Source organism: Sceloporus undulatus, chromosome 1 (genome assembly GCF_019175285.1).
Source record: "Sceloporus undulatus isolate JIND9_A2432 ecotype Alabama chromosome 1, SceUnd_v1.1, whole genome shotgun sequence".
In the NCBI taxonomy this organism is placed as follows: Eukaryota; Metazoa; Chordata; class Lepidosauria; order Squamata; family Phrynosomatidae; genus Sceloporus; species Sceloporus undulatus.
Window position 1 is genome coordinate 176,236,188 of NC_056522.1, and position 16,924 is coordinate 176,253,111.

Sequence of the window (16,924 nt, forward strand, 5' to 3'; positions counted from 1 at the left end):
GTACAGTATATCCACAGCATTCCCTTCATCCAGCAAGCACTGAGATGCCATCAACATCTCAATCAAGTTTTTTCAATGTGTATGTGCATTTACAAGACAGTAAAAGCATGTACACAGTAAACAATAATAATAGTCTTTATTATTGGTTATGGGTAGTATACTGGATGAAAAATTTCTGTATAGGAGTTGGCTAGGAAAGAGATAAAACTGTTAGATTTCACTGACATAAGATGGAAAGGATTTGCTACAATCAAGAAGCATGCCTCAGTGTTGGGGTCTGAAGTAGCTCCGAAAAAAATATACAGTTTATGAGATCAAGGAGACTGATAAGTCTTATTGTGTTTGCTTTTGTATATTAATATGCAAACAAAAAGTACACTGACACATAATCTGATGTCATATATTTGCATAGTTTACAAAACAAGTGATAACAATAGTTAGCCACAATTATATAATATGGGTCTCATTTGCAGCTTTATTCTTAACTATTTTGCAATGAGTAAAGTAACATAAACTCAGACTGATAATACAGCACTTTCTATCCTCTTTTTTCTGCCCTATGTAGTGATGACACAAGGATACAAAAGCAAAGTTGGAAAAGAGAGCAAAATGTGTTTTCGTCTGAGTTACTTCCTATTTTATGTAACATTGACTGCTAGGGATTCAACTTGTATGCCGAAAATAATTGTTCACACAGTAGGCTTAAAGTCAGTGGCAGGAGGAGTAAAAATTGGGGGAAGGAACATTAACAATCTAAGATAAGCAGACAATACAATACTACTAGCAGAAACCAGCAAAGACATGGAAGAATTACTGAAGAAGGTCAAAGAGGCAAGTGCCAAGGTAAGCTTAATGCTGAATATTAAGAAAACAAAAATAAAGACCATGGAAAAGCTACAGAAATTCATCTTAGACAATGAGAAAATTGAAATAATCACAGTGCCCATAACTTGGATGAAACATAGACCAGAATAGAGACTGTAGTCAAGAAATAAGAAGGAGACTAGGTACGGGAAGGACATAGACAAGATCCTAAATTGCAAAGATATAACTCTGAACATTAAAATGAGGATAATCCAAGCCATTGTATTCCCCATCCCAAGAAAGCTGATAGCTGAAAAAAGCTGATAGAGGGAAAATCAACTCCTTTGAGATGTAGTACAGCAGAAGAGTGCTGAAGATACAGTGGACAGCCTAGAAGACAAACAAATGGATCCTAGAACAGATCCAATTTTCCCTGGACACCAGGATGACCAAATTGAGGCTGTTGTACTTTGGCCACATCAAGAGAAGACAGGAAGAGCCCTGAGCAGGGCAGTTGAGGACAAGGAATCTTGGAGATATCGCCTCCAAAGTGTCGTCATGAGTCAAAGGCCCCATTCATTCTGAGCTATTTGCGCTGGATGGAACTCCTCCCCCCGAATCTCTCCGGAGGCAAGTGCCCACTATTTACCTCAGAGTAATTTAATCCTGAATGCCATGCAGCTCCGGGGAGAGTTCTCATTTGCCGACCTGGATTTAAAAAAGGCTCCTTTGCTGTCAATCAAATTCTCTTCCGCTTTCGTCAAGGTGACGTTTCCTACAGCAATTGGGCCACCAGATGGGTGAATTCCCCCTTTCCCCCCTCCTTTAAAAAAAACAGGTGCCAGTATGCGCATATTTTGTCAAATTTAAAAACCTCCTCTTTGTGTGTATGTGTGTGTGTTGTGGGTATTTGGGTCACTGCAGGTTATGGATCTTCCCTTGGCCCTGTTTTCAACCCCAAAATGCCATCTAATGCCATCTCTGCATCCTGCATCCTCCCTCCTTGCCACCCCAGAGTGCCTCATACACATGTAATAATAATAATAATAATAATAATAATAAATTCCTCACCTCGGAATGCCAGAAAAGGATGCCATGCATCCTTTGCTTTCCTTCAGCTACCCCTGAATTCCATAGAGAAAGTAGCAAAAGCATTCTATATTATTTTACCAAATTGGAAAGAGAAACGTTTGTAACATTCGCATTGCAGCATTCGCAAAGAAAAAAAGCCTCCAGCAAAGTGCCTTGTTGCTGGAAGCAAGGAAATGAAAGGGAAAGTGAACAGGCAGGCAGGCACATTCTATCTATATATCTATCTACCTGTAGCAAAAAATGTGCATAGTCTGTCAAAAATAATTTTAAAAAAATAAAAAGAGAGAGAAAGCTGCCTGGTGCAAGAAGGAGGCTTGCTTCATCCTGTGCCCTCCCTCTGACCTGCCCTGAACTGACCCTTCGTCCTGCTCCTTCCTTTTCCTCCTCCTGCTCCGTTACCCAGATTGCCCTCCATGGCCCCCTTCTTCCCCACCTCTAGCTCCTTCATCCTCCTTCTCCTCCTCCTGCTCCTCCTCTGTCACCGATTCTCTTGGCACCCTTTGGCTTCTTCCTTCTCCTCCTGCTCCTGTTCTGTTACCCCGATTGCCCTCCATGGCCCCCTTCTTCCCCCCTGGCTCCTTCATCCTCCTCCCCCCCCTCCATCACTCTTGGCACCCTTTCTCCAGTTCTGCCCTCTGCCCTCCCTCTGACCTAAATCCCTCCTCTGAACTTGCCCCAATCATGATTGGGGCAAGTTCATATTCGCCGAACCCGTTTTTTCCAAAAGATACAGCTTTTACCCCGATTCCAAACGACCCGCGCCAAGGGGCATTTGCCCCGAAACGGGTGTGGAAGCCTCGGATTCGCTTGTGGGAAATTTGGGGCGAATATCAACTTCACGTGCATAATTCGGTTCCTGATCCGGGTAAAAGGTAATCTGAATGGCCCCAAAGTCAACTCAAGGGCAGCTAACAACAACAACAGGGATATTCAAGCACAATATATACATTTGAATACCCTTCAAATACCAGGAAATGTTCAGAACACAAAACCCTAATCATTTTTAAGACCCCCCAAACTCTAGGGATTTGCAAATCCGGTCCACATATTTTTCACAAGTCGATGATGCAATACAAATAATTTCGGACCACATGATTTGAAAATTAGTCCTTACTGAATTTAATGGGCTTACTAAAGGAGGCTCTGTGAAAGCCTCAAATGTGACCCTAAAGGAATATATATATATCAGTATGGGTTCCTGGATCCTATGTCTTATCAGTCGTTCTGCAACATATAAATAATTATCATTAACCCCCCCACCCTTCTTGACTTGTAAAGTATTCCAGCTTACTTTGGGGTATCTACAATTCCACCATTCTCAACTTTTGTATCTAAAAGCTGTTTTTGAATGGGTAAATTTCCCTCTTAAGCAAAGATGCCGTCATTGTCCTCCCACCCCCAAAACAATTCCAATTAACCAACAACTCTGCTACAAGCATAACATGACAGTGATACAAGAACAAGTATTGATTAAAACAAAAAAGCCATTTTTAAAAACACCATTAATTCTTACCAGCTGCAGTAGTTATTGATTCTGTGTCAATGTCGTTAGCTTTTTTCTTTGCCACTTCAGCTAGTGCCAATTCACCCTTATCTAGTGCAAAGTAATGGATGTCCTTTAGAAAAAAAGCAAAATAAAAGATTAATCTAAAATGAATCTTGGGCAAGTAACAAAGGAGAATTTGAAAGGAAAAAGGGCTTCTTTATTGCTTAGAAACACAGATGGAAGTGATGAGACTATATTTATAATTTCCTCAGTGTTGCTCTTTTGAAATGCAGGTTTATTATCCTCTTCGTACTTCTGTTCTGACATATAATAATGAATAAAGTGTTAATTATTAACCGAAAGAAAAGAGCTCTCAACCCTGCATTTATAGCCAAATCTTTAATAGATGCTTTGGCTTTTGTTTTTGTATGGGTAAGCAAATTGAAATCTTAACCGATCTTCAATTAAAAGTGGGAGAGGCAGAGAGGTAACATAGTTAAGTATATGGTTGAACCCAAACTGTGAAGTGACTGAATGTAATATAGCATTGGATACATATTATCAGCAGTATGATATACAGTATTCCTTTTTCAAGCACTTCCAAACTCTGTGTATGATTATAAGTTTTTTTAAATATCCTTTCTATATGAGTTTAACTTTAAGATCTTTGGAAGAGATGTTTCCCCAACATCTTACTCCTTTTTAGTTTTAACAATCTCACGTTTTCCTTGCAGACTCTCTGTCTAGGAAAGCCATGTTGACCATGTAGCAAAGTACAATAATATCCATGGTCTGAAACAGACGGGCCAAAAAGTGTGGCTACTGGCCACTTTGGGGGCATGGTGTGCAGACAACACACATTCCCGAATTGGCTGGAAGCTGCTCCATGATCACCTAAGGCTGTCTGAAACCAGCCAGAAAGGGAGCAATGAAAAGCCACTCCTTGTTGGTGATCCATTGAAGACCACAGTGGCCCATTGAAGACTGTGTCCTATGGTCCTGGGCCGACCGCAGCTGGAACAGTCAGAGGCCACTCCAAGTTCCCAGTGTGCTTCGCCCCTCAAACCCATAAAATAGTGATACTTTTATTGGACAAACCAAAAGGCACATGCTCCACTGACATCTTCATCAAGCAAAGGTGTTAAAAATAATAAAGAATGGAAAAAAAGTTACAACAATGTAGTCCCAAATCAGCATTTTGTCAAGATCTGTCTGTTCTCAGTTCAAGCCGCATTGGAGGGACATTCTTGCTGACAAGCCCCTTCTCCTTCTGGCGATGTGGGTACTCCAGGAAATAATTTTTAAAAAAGTTTATTTATCAAGTCAAAAAAGGCCAGCATGGTGTAGTGGTTTGAGCATTAGACTAGACCAGGGTTCAGATCCCAGCTCAGCTATGGAAAGTCCCACTTTCTTGGCCTCAGAGGGTGGTAATTTCAAACCTCATCTGAACAAATCTTGCCAAGAAAACCCTATGGGTCTTAGGGTCGCCATAGGTTGGAAATGACTCGAAGGCATACAACAACAACACAACATCCTATTAAACAATGTATTTCTTTGTGTTAAACCTAATTTGTGTATTATAAGTGAAGTCTTTTAATGCTGTGTCTCTTCTATACATTAAGATATAATGATGTCTAATTCTGAATGCAGTAGTCATGAATCTACTCCTGGAAAACAGGAGTAATCCCAGCAGACTGGAGGAGGCCAAACATTGTCCCCATCTTCAGAAAGGGAATAAAAGAAGGTCCCAACAAGCTAGTAAAATGTGGGCTAGACAACTGTTAGGTGGATTTGTAACTGGTTGACTGGCCGAACCCAAAGGGTGCTCAACAATGGCTCCATTTCATCCTGGAGAGAAGTGACCAGTGGGGTCCCACAGGGCTCTGTCCTGGGCCCAGTGTTATTCAACATCTTTATCAATGACTTGGATGACAGAATTGAGAGCATACTTATCAAATTTGCTGATGACACCAAATTAGGAAAAGTAGCTAATACTCCAGAGGACAGGATCCAAATTCAAAGTGAACTTAATAGATTAGAAAACTGGGCCAAAACTAACAAAATGAACTTCAACAGAGAGAAATGTAAGATACTGCACTTAGGGTGGAAAAATTAAATGCATAGATATAGGATGGGGGACACCTACATGTGAAAGAGATCTAGGAGTCCAAGTAGATTGAACATGAGTCAACAGTGTGATGTAGCAGCTAAAAAGGCCAATGCTATTTTAGGCTGCATCAATAGAAGTATAGTGTCTAGATCAAGGGAAGTAATTGTGCCACTCTATTCTGCTTTGGTCAGGCCCCACCTGGAATACTGTGTCCAGTTCTGGGCACCACAATTCAAAAAGGATATTGAGAAATGAGCGTGTCCTAAGGAGAGCGACTAAAATGACAAAGAGCCTGGAAACCATGCCTTATGTGGAAAGACTTAGGGAGCTGGGTATTGTTTAGCCTGGAAAAGACACGTTTAAGAATAAAGACACGTTCCATGAATAATCAAGAATGCAGTTCTCAAGTCTGTGAGAAATGAGGGGCGACTGTACAGAAAAAACTATTCCCATTTCTTTTCTCCATTTCAGAACAAAAGAGTGAGGAGAAAGATTTGTTTTCCTTGATGAAGGAAGTACAAACAATACGTATTTTACTGCTGAAAAGAATATGGACATTTTCATATGCGCAGACATGTCCTAAATCCAAATGGTGCTGCTATGTTAGATGAGAATGTGTGTTTCTTTTATGTTGGCCTTGGCCTTATGTCTTTAAATATCAAGTGGCTTACTCCTTGAATTTCCATTTTACCTGTGACCTGAAGACAAATGACAACAGAGGTTAGAAAGAGAGAAATCTATTTATTCTGTTCTACTAAGTCAAGTTATCTGAATTATATTTTAGGTCATTACTATGTGTGCATGGTAAAAGAAGAAAAGGACAAGGAAATATTCCTTTTGCTTCCAATGTGTTATCTGTGAAGCCTCAATCAGTGGATTTGTTCCAGGTGGTAGGTAGTCTGGTTAATCCAGACTGTCTCCACTTGGCTGCTGATGCAAGTCCCTCCTGCTGTGAGAAAATTTCTGGTTTCTCTGCAGATAAAATCATCCAGATTTTGATTAAAATGTGTGTCTAAGCAAGGAAAGCAGTGTCTAAAGGGAGAAATATTAGATTGTCTCTCTGAATGGAAGTCACTACCCTTTAAATTGTGTTAGCATGTGTGCTTTTGGATCTTGCTTTCTGTTTGGATTGAAATTCTCTCTCTCTGTGCCTTCAAGTCACCTGTTAATTTATGGTGATTTCACGAATCTCTTAGGGTTTTCTTATACAAGGAATTTAGAGGTGGGTTTGCCACTTCCTTCTTCTGAAATGTAGCCTACAGCACCTGGTATCTGTTGGTGGTCTCCCATGCAAGTATTAATCAGAACTGAGGGCTTTTACATGTAAACTTTGTAAGATGGGGAAAAAGCATGGGACATCTTTCTTAGAAAGAAGCATGTGCTCTGTCATCTTAGGGCACAGAATCAGGCTTGTTTCTGATGTTTCAGTTTAGGAATTGATTTGAATCCAGCATACATTCTCTTTCAGTTCCTTCTATTCATAGGGCAGGCAGTAGTGTTTACACAACTTACCTCTCCCTAAACTCTTCTCTGGGGACTCTTCAGAACAGTGGGGTAATGACACTGAGGGCTACACAAGAAGGAGTGAATTGGTAAAAATGATATCCTCTTCTTCCACCAGTTGGGGAGGGGCATATTGGTCTGAACAGCACTTGCCAGTGGACTAAAAACCATGACTCCAACCCACTGAATCGTTTTAAAAACAACAACAGCTGTATATAAGACAATGCAATATGTATAAGTTGTATGAGACACTGAATTATTTCTTTGTTTTTGTGCATTCTTATTCCGAAGTTCCAGTTCTTTCTATGAAATTTTGGGCCTGTTACAGACTGCCAAAATAAAGCTGCTTCGGGTCTCTTTGGAGGTATGCTATTTAAATGATGCATGGGTCCTAAGAGTCCGGAGGTCGCACCAAAGCCACACGCCATTCCTAAGCACTGGAGTGCAGCTTTGGTGCAGCTTCTGGATTCTTAGGATGCATGCATCATTTAAATAGCATACGTCGAAAGAGACTCGAAGCAGCTTTATTTTGGCAGTCTGTAACAGGCCATAGAAATGTTTACCTTTCTGTATCTTCAAAGTGTATACATATTTGCCCTCATAATATTTAGTCATAATGGGGCAGCACATAGGATACTGTAAAGTGCTCTTGCTGCTTTCTGTATTTACTGGCAAAAATGAAAATATTTCCTATAAATACTTTGTAGCTTTATCACTGGCTGTGGACCATCAAGATGAGTTTCACCATGTGAAAACACAGGGCTGACATTAGCAAGCTGATTGGAAAGAGGGGGTCCACTGCCCTCTCTCTCAGAAGCTCACATGAAAACTAAAAGTGAGTAAAGGCACTAAAAAGGGCAAATATATGAATATGTGGTGTCCATTTATTTATCATGCTGATGTAAGAATAGGGAATGTGTAGCCCTGTGAACTGATCACTTCCACCCACTCCTAGGGCACATGCAGGGCAATTCTTCCAGAGTTTGGAACTTCTCAGCTGCTTTAAGCCAAAGGACGCTTTTATCTATGAGCAAAATAAAATAAAACTCAATTTTCTTGTCAAAGTTCTCCCTGGGCTTTTAAAAGAAATCCAACTGCCTCCCAAAATGTAGTAAAATTGTCCTCTCCGGTCTATGTGTGTTTGTCCTGAGTTTTATGTCACAGAGGTATGTGTTCTTTCAAGAATCCATTGCAATTCCTCAGCCCCTGGTAGTTGCCCATCCGTGTGCTAACTGAACCTCTATCTTTTGTGGCCCAACATTTGAACTTCTCTAGCGTTACTCTTTGGAATCGCTTCTGCCCCTGTTTCTAGATGAAATTACAGCCATTTTTTAATCATCTATATTTAATTTGTTTGCTGCAGCTTTTTTAAATTGTATTTGCCAAGAAAAATCCCTGATCTATTTTAATTGCTACCAACACAGCATTTGTAAGACAAGCGGTCCAAACATTTTTACTATATTTCAAAATGTCACAATTGATGTTGCAAACAGAGCAAGTGTTCACAAAAAGATTTATAGGTATTCTGCAGTGTTTTCACTATTAATTATACTAACTAATCCTTACTCAAGTGTATGCAGTCATAACTTGTAAATAAACTTGTAAAACTTGTTTTTATTCTTCTAGGAAGTAATAAATCAGTAATGTAAGGGTAAAGATAAAGGGACATAGCAGTAAGCACCTGTCTTCTTTCAAGAATTATTATATAAATATTATCCTTAAATGGTAAAACCTAAAACCACATACAGGATTAGGGCCCAGAAACAACCTTAGGCGGCATAAGGAAAAAAGTGGAACATGAACACATACAGTTCAGAATTCTAGCAGTCTGTATAGGCCTAGTACTCCGTGTGAGATTAAACCAGGTGTGGTTTTAGAAGAATGTATGCCTTGGGGCAAAGTAATAAGAATTTGCCATAAATATTGTACTTCCTCTGTCCATAGTGTAATAAGATTGTCAGAAAGGAGCCCTGAGCAAGTTCTTAAAAGGATAAAGGTTTATACAGTACTGTTAGTTTAAGTCAGGGTGCAGCTACGTAATTTTAAAATCTGAACTCAGTGGTTCCATAGGGCCATGCCATTAGATGGCAATATGTATTTCTTCAGCTGTGAAGCATACAAGTAAGCATTTATCTTCCCATGGTTCTATTCTATACAAACACCTCTACATTCTTGATATGTTACAGTAAATCAACTAACTAGATAGTTCACATCTTGTCAAGTCTGATAAAGACTCTGATTATCTGAAAGTTCACATTTTAAACTCATTTCAATCATGATACCATCACGACTAAAGAAATAAAATGGAGTTTCTTTCTGCTGCTCTGACAGTAAACAAATCTATCTGGGAATAAATAGCATTTCGTTGTAGAAAAGCATAACATGTTTTTATGGTAAAAATTATAAAATGAGAATGTGTAGGCCTCTCCTGTCCTGATTATAGAAGTTGAATAAAATCAGGATGCTGCGGGAAGCAGTATCAATGCCAGTGAGCCCTGGTATGCATACCCAATAGGAGGATGCTGCTCTAGCTCTTGTTGCTGTCCAAGTGGCCTTTTGCCAGGCTGAAGGTTCCCAAATGTCAACCCCAAGGTTGATGCAAGTGCAAAGCAGGATCAAAGGGAGTGGAGGCTGGGGTCATGTGTGTTGTACGAAAAACAGAGACCAGAAACATTTAAGGACCGTTGTGCTATTGAAAGGTAATGTAGAAATAAATGCATTAATAATGTTGTTGCTTTCATTGTAATCCCACTAAAGAAACTGCACGATTACAGTGCAAAAGCACCCTCATGTGGTAATCTCCAAAGACTCTAGAGATCAGAGTTCAATTTCTCGCTTGGCCATGGAAACTCACTGGATGACATTGGGTGAGTCACCTACTTTTAGCCCAAGAAAACCCTGTGATAGGTTTGCCTTAGGGTTGACGTAAGTCAGAAATGACTGGAAGGCACATAGCAAGAAATGCCACTACACAGTGATTCTACAATAAAATACTAAGGATGGAAACATTAGTCATCTGTTCCCATATCAGTACAGTCAGCCCTCCGTATTTGCAAATCCCCCACAGATATTGCGGGCTGACTGTAAATGACTTTCAAAGCTACACAAGCTACAGTATAAAAGTTACAATACAATATTCACTCAGGAATTAATGCAGAAGCTTAACGTACTATGACTTGATTTATTAGTATTTTTGAATGATACTTTCGTTAAGAATAAGAGAAAACTGTAGTATAAATATAGTATATAAATATGCCTATATTCACTTGTTACTACAACTAGCATAGATGCACTGAAACAATTATTGGGTGCTTTGATTAATTAATTAATTCACAGTGTGAATTAAATAACTTCTCAGCCTGCCAGAGCTTCCCATTGAGGAGAAAAAAAATCTGAAACATAAAATTAAATGACTCTGTAAACAGTTTTAAAATGCAATACAACTGAAAAGCCAACTCCAAAACTGGTATTAAAAACCAAAGGCTGTGCAGGACAGCATTGGTGCCTGCCAGCAGCTCAGTAAGGATGGAGACAAACTGACTTCCCTTGGGAGGGAGCTCCATAATTAAAGTACTGTAAAGAAAAAGCCCTGTCTTGTGTAGCCTACATCTTGTCTATTTGGTGGGATAACAAAGCCTTCACTGACATGACAACACACTTTCAGATACTCTGCTTCCCCTCCCAGATATTTATAAATAAAAAGAGCATCTTGATTTGAACATGGAAGAAAAATGGAAGCTAGTACAGTTGGTAAAAGACTGGTGATATGTGGTCTTTAAAGACTTATCAGTCAACAGCCTGGCCATCACATTCTGCAACAGGGCAAATCTAATTAGTAATCTGTGGCTAAAGATGTTTTCCCTAAATAGATTCACAGTTGGCATACCAATCAAAGCTCAGCAAAGGCATTTCCAACTATGGTAGCCATATGGTTTCTAGGCGCAATATCTAAGAGCACTCCCCAAACTGCTGTTCTCATCTCTCAGAAGGAGTTCGATTCCATTTAAGCTGCACAGCATTACAGAAAAAAGTTCACATAAATCCAACAAATCCAAAGAAGATGACTAGGAATGGGAAGAGCAGCTGAAAGAACTACACAAAATCCTAAAGTGTAAAGATATACAATTGAACACTAAAGTTAGAATTATCCAAGCCATTTTATTCTTCATCACTATGTACGGAAGTGAAAACTGGACAGTGAAGAAAGCGGATAGGAAGAAAATCAATTCGTCTGAGATGTGGTGCTGGAGAAGAGTGTTGAGGATATCACGGATGGTGAAAAAGACAAACAAATGGGTCCTAGAAGAGATCAAGCCTGAACTCTCCCTGGAACTAAGAGGATGAAAGTGACCCTGTCATACTTTGGCCACATCATGAGAAAGGATGACTCATTAGAAAAGACACCCATGTTAGGAAAGGTAGAAGGTAGAAGGTAGAAAAAAAAAGAGAGGAAAACCACATGCCAGATGGCTGGACTTGATCACAGCGGTCACGGGGTTGAATTTGCAGGATCTAAGCAGAACAGTTGAGGATAGGGGGTCTTATGCACAGGGTCGCCATGGGTCAAAGGGCAGTTAACAACAAACAACTGCTAAATCCTACTGAATCAATGGGTGTACTCTAGTTGACACACATCAGCTACATATGTACAGTATCTAATTATGGATTTAGACCACTAATAATAAAATTTTATATAATGTTTGCAAGTCACAAAACTACTTTGAAATAAATAAATAAATATTTATCTTTTCTGAAACACAAATTGAAGTACTAATAACCAGTGGTGATACTGAAATGGGTGTCACCTGGTGTGGGGGGTGGGACCTCTGGGGACAGGACTGCTGGAACAGGACTTCTGGGTGTGTGTGTGGGGGGACACATGTGAGCAGCCGTGCAGGCCAAAAGCACACCCACACGGGCACCTGGGGCGAATGGGTGCCCACGCAGGCCTGAAAAGCACCCGTACAGTCCCTAAGGAGCACCCGCCAGTGCAGGAGGCCAACTGGGTGTCACCTGGTGCAGCCAGCACTCCTCCAGTGACACTACTGCTAATAATTGCCTTGCAGTTATATAGCTTATATTAACTAAGGATTTTCTGCCTCTAAAAGTTAAATATGTGTTCGAGTGTTTTCATAAATGTACAAAGCGCTTTGAAAAAGGAGACTTTTGAGCATGTTACTAAATTATATTATGAAATGAGTAATTTATTGTAAAATATGTGTGTAATTTTGTATATGAAATAACACAAATAAAAAATATAGCATGTCAAGCAATTGGTAACATGGAAAATAGTGAAATCTCCTAATATTCTGATTTGTATATTGTTGTTTTTAATAATCAGTTTTTGTCAACTTAAATCATCTCAATATTTTCACAGCATCTGACAGGCACCTGATGTACAACTATCTTTATGACATATTTCTGGGCAAAATTCCACGTACTGTTCAGAATTTTCTTCTTCTTTACTGTTACTTTACAACACTAAAGATTTGACACTTTTATTAAAGTGTCTGTTCCTTGGGTCTGCCCTCCCTCTAGAAGTAGAGTGGGTGCCCTTTTGAATTGTCAGCAGCTGAAAGCTGCAACACACTACAAAAGGATTTAAACCAACAACTTTAATATTGCTTGATCCTTGCTGTCGTACATAGGATTAGTTGCTACTCAATAAAAGTAGGTGGCATTTATCATGATATGTCCTTTCCTGTGGTATTTGAACTTAGAAGGAATTGATAGCCATTGTCTTATTTATATCTAACGTGATATTTTTCAGAGAATTATATGACTGTTATTATAATATTATATTGAAGGACACAATCCTCAACTGCATGAATACATCAAGAGGTTAGTATAACTTTTTAGTAACATGGTACAAACACACACACACGGGGTGGTTGCATATCCTTATCAAAATATCCGACATCTGAAATGCTTAAAACTTTTTTCATGGGTGGCCGAAATAGTGACACTTTTGCTTTCTGATGGTTCAGTGTATTCAAACTTTATTACATACACAAACATATTAAAAATATTGTATAACATTACTTCAGGATATGTGTATAAGGTGTATATGAAACACAAATAAATTTCATGTTTAGATTTGGGTCCTATCTCCAAGATATCTCATTCTGTACATGCAAATATTTCAATTCTGATAAAATTCAAAATCTGGAACACTTCTCATCTCAAGCATTTTACATAATGGATGCTCAACCTAGATACAATAACTAGTACAGCAGCGATTTTTTTCAGTCAGCTGCTTGTATGAGAAGTGACACTGAATACATCTGGAAACCATGCCCTACGAGGAACGACTTAGGGAGCTGGGGATGTTTAGCCTGGAGAAAAGAAAGTTAAGGGGTGATATAATAGCTCTGTTTAAATATTTGAAGGGATGTCATATTGAGGAGGGAGCCAGCTTGTTTTCTGCTGCTCCAGAGACTAGGACCCAGAGCAATGGATGCAAAGTAAAGGAAAAGAGATTCCACCTCAACATTAGGAGGAACTTCCTGACAGTAAGGGCTGTTCGACAGTGGAACACACTCCCTCAGAGTGTAGTGGAGTCTCCCTCCTTGGAGGTCTTCAAACGGAGGCTGGATGGCCATCTGTCGAGGATGCTTTGATTTGGATTTCCTGCATGGCAGGGGGTTGGACTGTATGGCCCTTGTGGTCTCTTCCAACTCTATGATTCTATAATTCTAAGAGTATGGTTATTAGAAATACAGGTTTCTTTAATCTGGAAATCCAAAATCAGAAAAACTTTAAAAAAATGTAACTTTTTGCTATAAGCTGCTTGCTTCTGCCTTTGAGGCGGAGCTGCAGAACCAGAAGTCAATTCCAAGCTTTGTCAGATTGGTATTTCTTTGGCTGAGAGACCATCTTCTCCTTTTTAGATCTATTTGGTCCTTGACTTCATCTAGAATATGAAGCAAGAATCCTCACTGGCTTTTTGAATATACAGTCCAGGTACAGAACACAGCTTCGTAAAAGATAGCAAGGAGAAAGAGGCCCAAATGGCAACATCAAGGGAATTTATGCTGAAAGAGGAGGGTGAAAGAAAAGAAAGAACCAGGAAAGCTTTAGAAGTTGGAGGCAGGAACCTGAAGCTGAGTGAGACACCAACAAGACTAAAGAGTGAGGTTGTACACAGTGGGAAGATATTACAAAAAGAAAAGAAGAGGCTATTATTGTAATAAAGTAAACAGATGGCAGGAGCATGGCCTGAAGGGTTTAGCAGCAGATAGAGGGGGAAGTCATGTTTGAAAGAGATGTTGCTCATATAAGATACAGCTGTTTCAATAACTAGTAAAGTACTTGAGAATTTTGAAACTGTACCACTCAACACTTCAAATCTAAGTCCTTTGCATTTTGGAGAATTAGGCTCCAGCCCTATGACTATTTCTGTAGGACTCAATCAATGAGATTCACTTCCAGGAGAGCTACTTTATTATTATGGCCATTTAGCCAGCACAAGATTCACTTCTGAATAAACACTACAAGATTTTACCATCAGTTCCACATATCTATAGCTTCTAAATGTAGAAAGAAGAGACTTCTATAGCAATAGAGAAGGAGAAAGCTGAATTTTTAGAAAGTATAAAGAGGAGAGCAAGGACATTTACATATAAATAAATACAACATATATAATTACTTCCTCAGAAGTACAGCATTTTCAATATGTTCTTTTGAAGCCTGCTTAGTTAGGAAAGTTTATCACAGCAGACACATCTTTCTAATTAGATAGAGTAAGCTAGATGATTAGAGCTGTACATTGAAAAGCATTAAAAGGTTCATGCAATTTCTTTTTGTATAATTAGAAAGGAATTTTCATAACCTATAAAAGAAGAATGTAATTGTACAATTTAACATATAATTTAAATATGAAGATCAAACTAGCAGGGCAAGTAGCTTAATAGGATAAATGATATTAGCTTCTAGTGTCAAAGCTTAATTTAAATAGAATGTCTTCATTATGCAAAAGAGTTGAGCATACGTGACTCTCAAAAGGGTTTCCCCCTATTGTTTTTCTTTAAAAAAAATGAAATCGCCTGCAGATCGAAAACAATGTGCTGGGAGACTGGGAATGCACAAATGCCTTTACCCACTGGGCCTCACTGCCCTATTGTGCTGCAAGATCTTATAAGAAAAGAGCTTCCTATGGAGTTTGCATATTGAAGCTCTTATGAAATGGTTTATCTTGCTCCTGTTGCAAATAGTATAGGATGGAGGTAAGAGTACTGATATTTTCTTCTTATTTTGACATTTGGCTTCAGGCAGATAAATCTAAAATATGAAATGTGATGAATAGTTTATGCTGGTTTCATAAATTTAAATTATATGCCAGAACATTTTTAAAAAATCTGTTAAAGAAAGGGCTACTTTTAGAATTCTTGTTGCCTCTCACAGATATAGAATCTATAGTCTTTATTCAAAGATGGAAGCCTTGGATGCTGACTGTCCGCTCAATTTGGTCCTTCTCCCATTGCTCATGCTTGACACTGAATGCCAGGTAGGTACAAAATGACCATCTTCACACATGATTTGATCACTGATGAGAAGAGGCAATCTGGCATATATTAAATGACTTAAATAGTTGATTTGGATGGGGTCATCAACATGGCAGTACCAGCTCAGGTTAGAGAGCTTGTTAATCAGGGAACTCCTCAGAGTCTATAAGGGATACCATCTCCATCTCCAAGAGATCCAGTCATTCTGGAATAGATTATGGAAGTTGTCACCTAATGTTGGGCCAAGAGACAGATTTTGCAACGTACAACAGGGCCTTGTTATCTGCAGGCTTACCATCCGTGGATTTAAGCATCCACAAATAGCAAGCCCCATTGTCCCTAATGGTGGTTTGAGCATGTAGTCACACTAGCAGGCATGTGCATGTCATGCTGCCATTAGGGACAATGGGACTTGAGGCCCCACAGATACCAAGGTCCAGCTGTATTGGTGGCCTACCCTCCTTCCCTGACTGAGCTGTTGGAGGTGATATTCAAGAAGCCCAGGGTAGTAGTTCTGGGGGACTTCAGTGTCTACATGGAAATCATAGGGTATGTAGGCAGCTGACAGCTTAGATTGCTATATACTTCAGAAAGCTTAGCAAGCAGTTGCTAAATCTTAAGTTCTTCCTTGTTTATCCTTAAATATTAGCAATTCTGAGTCAAGGAGTGAAAAATTTGTCGACCAGCTCTTAGAACACCTATTTCAAAGCTGTGGACACATGTGAAATTCAGGGCCCAGAAGTAAGTCAATTTTTCCAACATGGGGCGAGGCAATTCAAAAGGCTCAATAGAGCTAAGGAAGCAAACAACATATAACTGATTGAGCCTTGTAGACAACAGAGTTGCAAGGAGTAGTCCAAAGTTGCTGTTTCTTTCATCAGGAACAGAGCATGCAGGGCTCCAATTCCAAAAACAGGTAGTGAGAATCACCAGCTGAGGACTGTACTGCCACTCAGCCAAGATCTTGAAATTCTATCTGCCATTGTGGCAAAACACAGCAACAACTTTAAAACAGGCCATTTCTCAGTAGACAAAATGGACTCTATGCTCGATCAGCAAATGTAAGACAGATTACTAAATGTGAGCCATCGTGGCAACATTCACAGTCATATTAATTTCTTTCCTTAACTGCTCTTAAGGCTTTCAGTTCTACTGAGTGACTACATCTACTCGGATGCCCTGAAAAAAAAATGACTAGGAAAATGGATTAGTTCCCATTCTGTACAACTGTTACAGAGACTTGAATTGGGTGACTGTATGTCAGCTGGTGGTACTTTTCCTCTCAAGTACTGCTTATATGCTCTTAGCCTCACGGAAAGGCAATGGCAAACCTCCTCTGAAGAAATTTTGCCAAGAAAACCCCATGATAGGTTCACCTTCGCCCTAAGCCAGAAATGAATTGAAGGCACACAACAATAACTGCTG

The 16,924-nt window shown here is 39.4% G+C and overlaps 1 protein-coding gene across 4 annotated transcripts in view; it reads right to left on the reverse strand.

The window, feature by feature from the left end:
- LOC121924095 (WD repeat containing planar cell polarity effector) overlaps positions 1–16,924 on the reverse strand; it is a 195,982-nt gene that overhangs the window by 46,814 nt on the left and 132,244 nt on the right. For all 4 annotated transcript variants that reach the window (XM_042455221.1, XM_042455203.1, XM_042455212.1 and 1 more), the window contains one exon: positions 3,410–3,512. In XM_042455221.1, the coding sequence (XP_042311155.1) occupies positions 3,410–3,512 (103 nt within the window). The remainder of the gene's footprint in view (positions 1–3,409; positions 3,513–16,924) is intronic.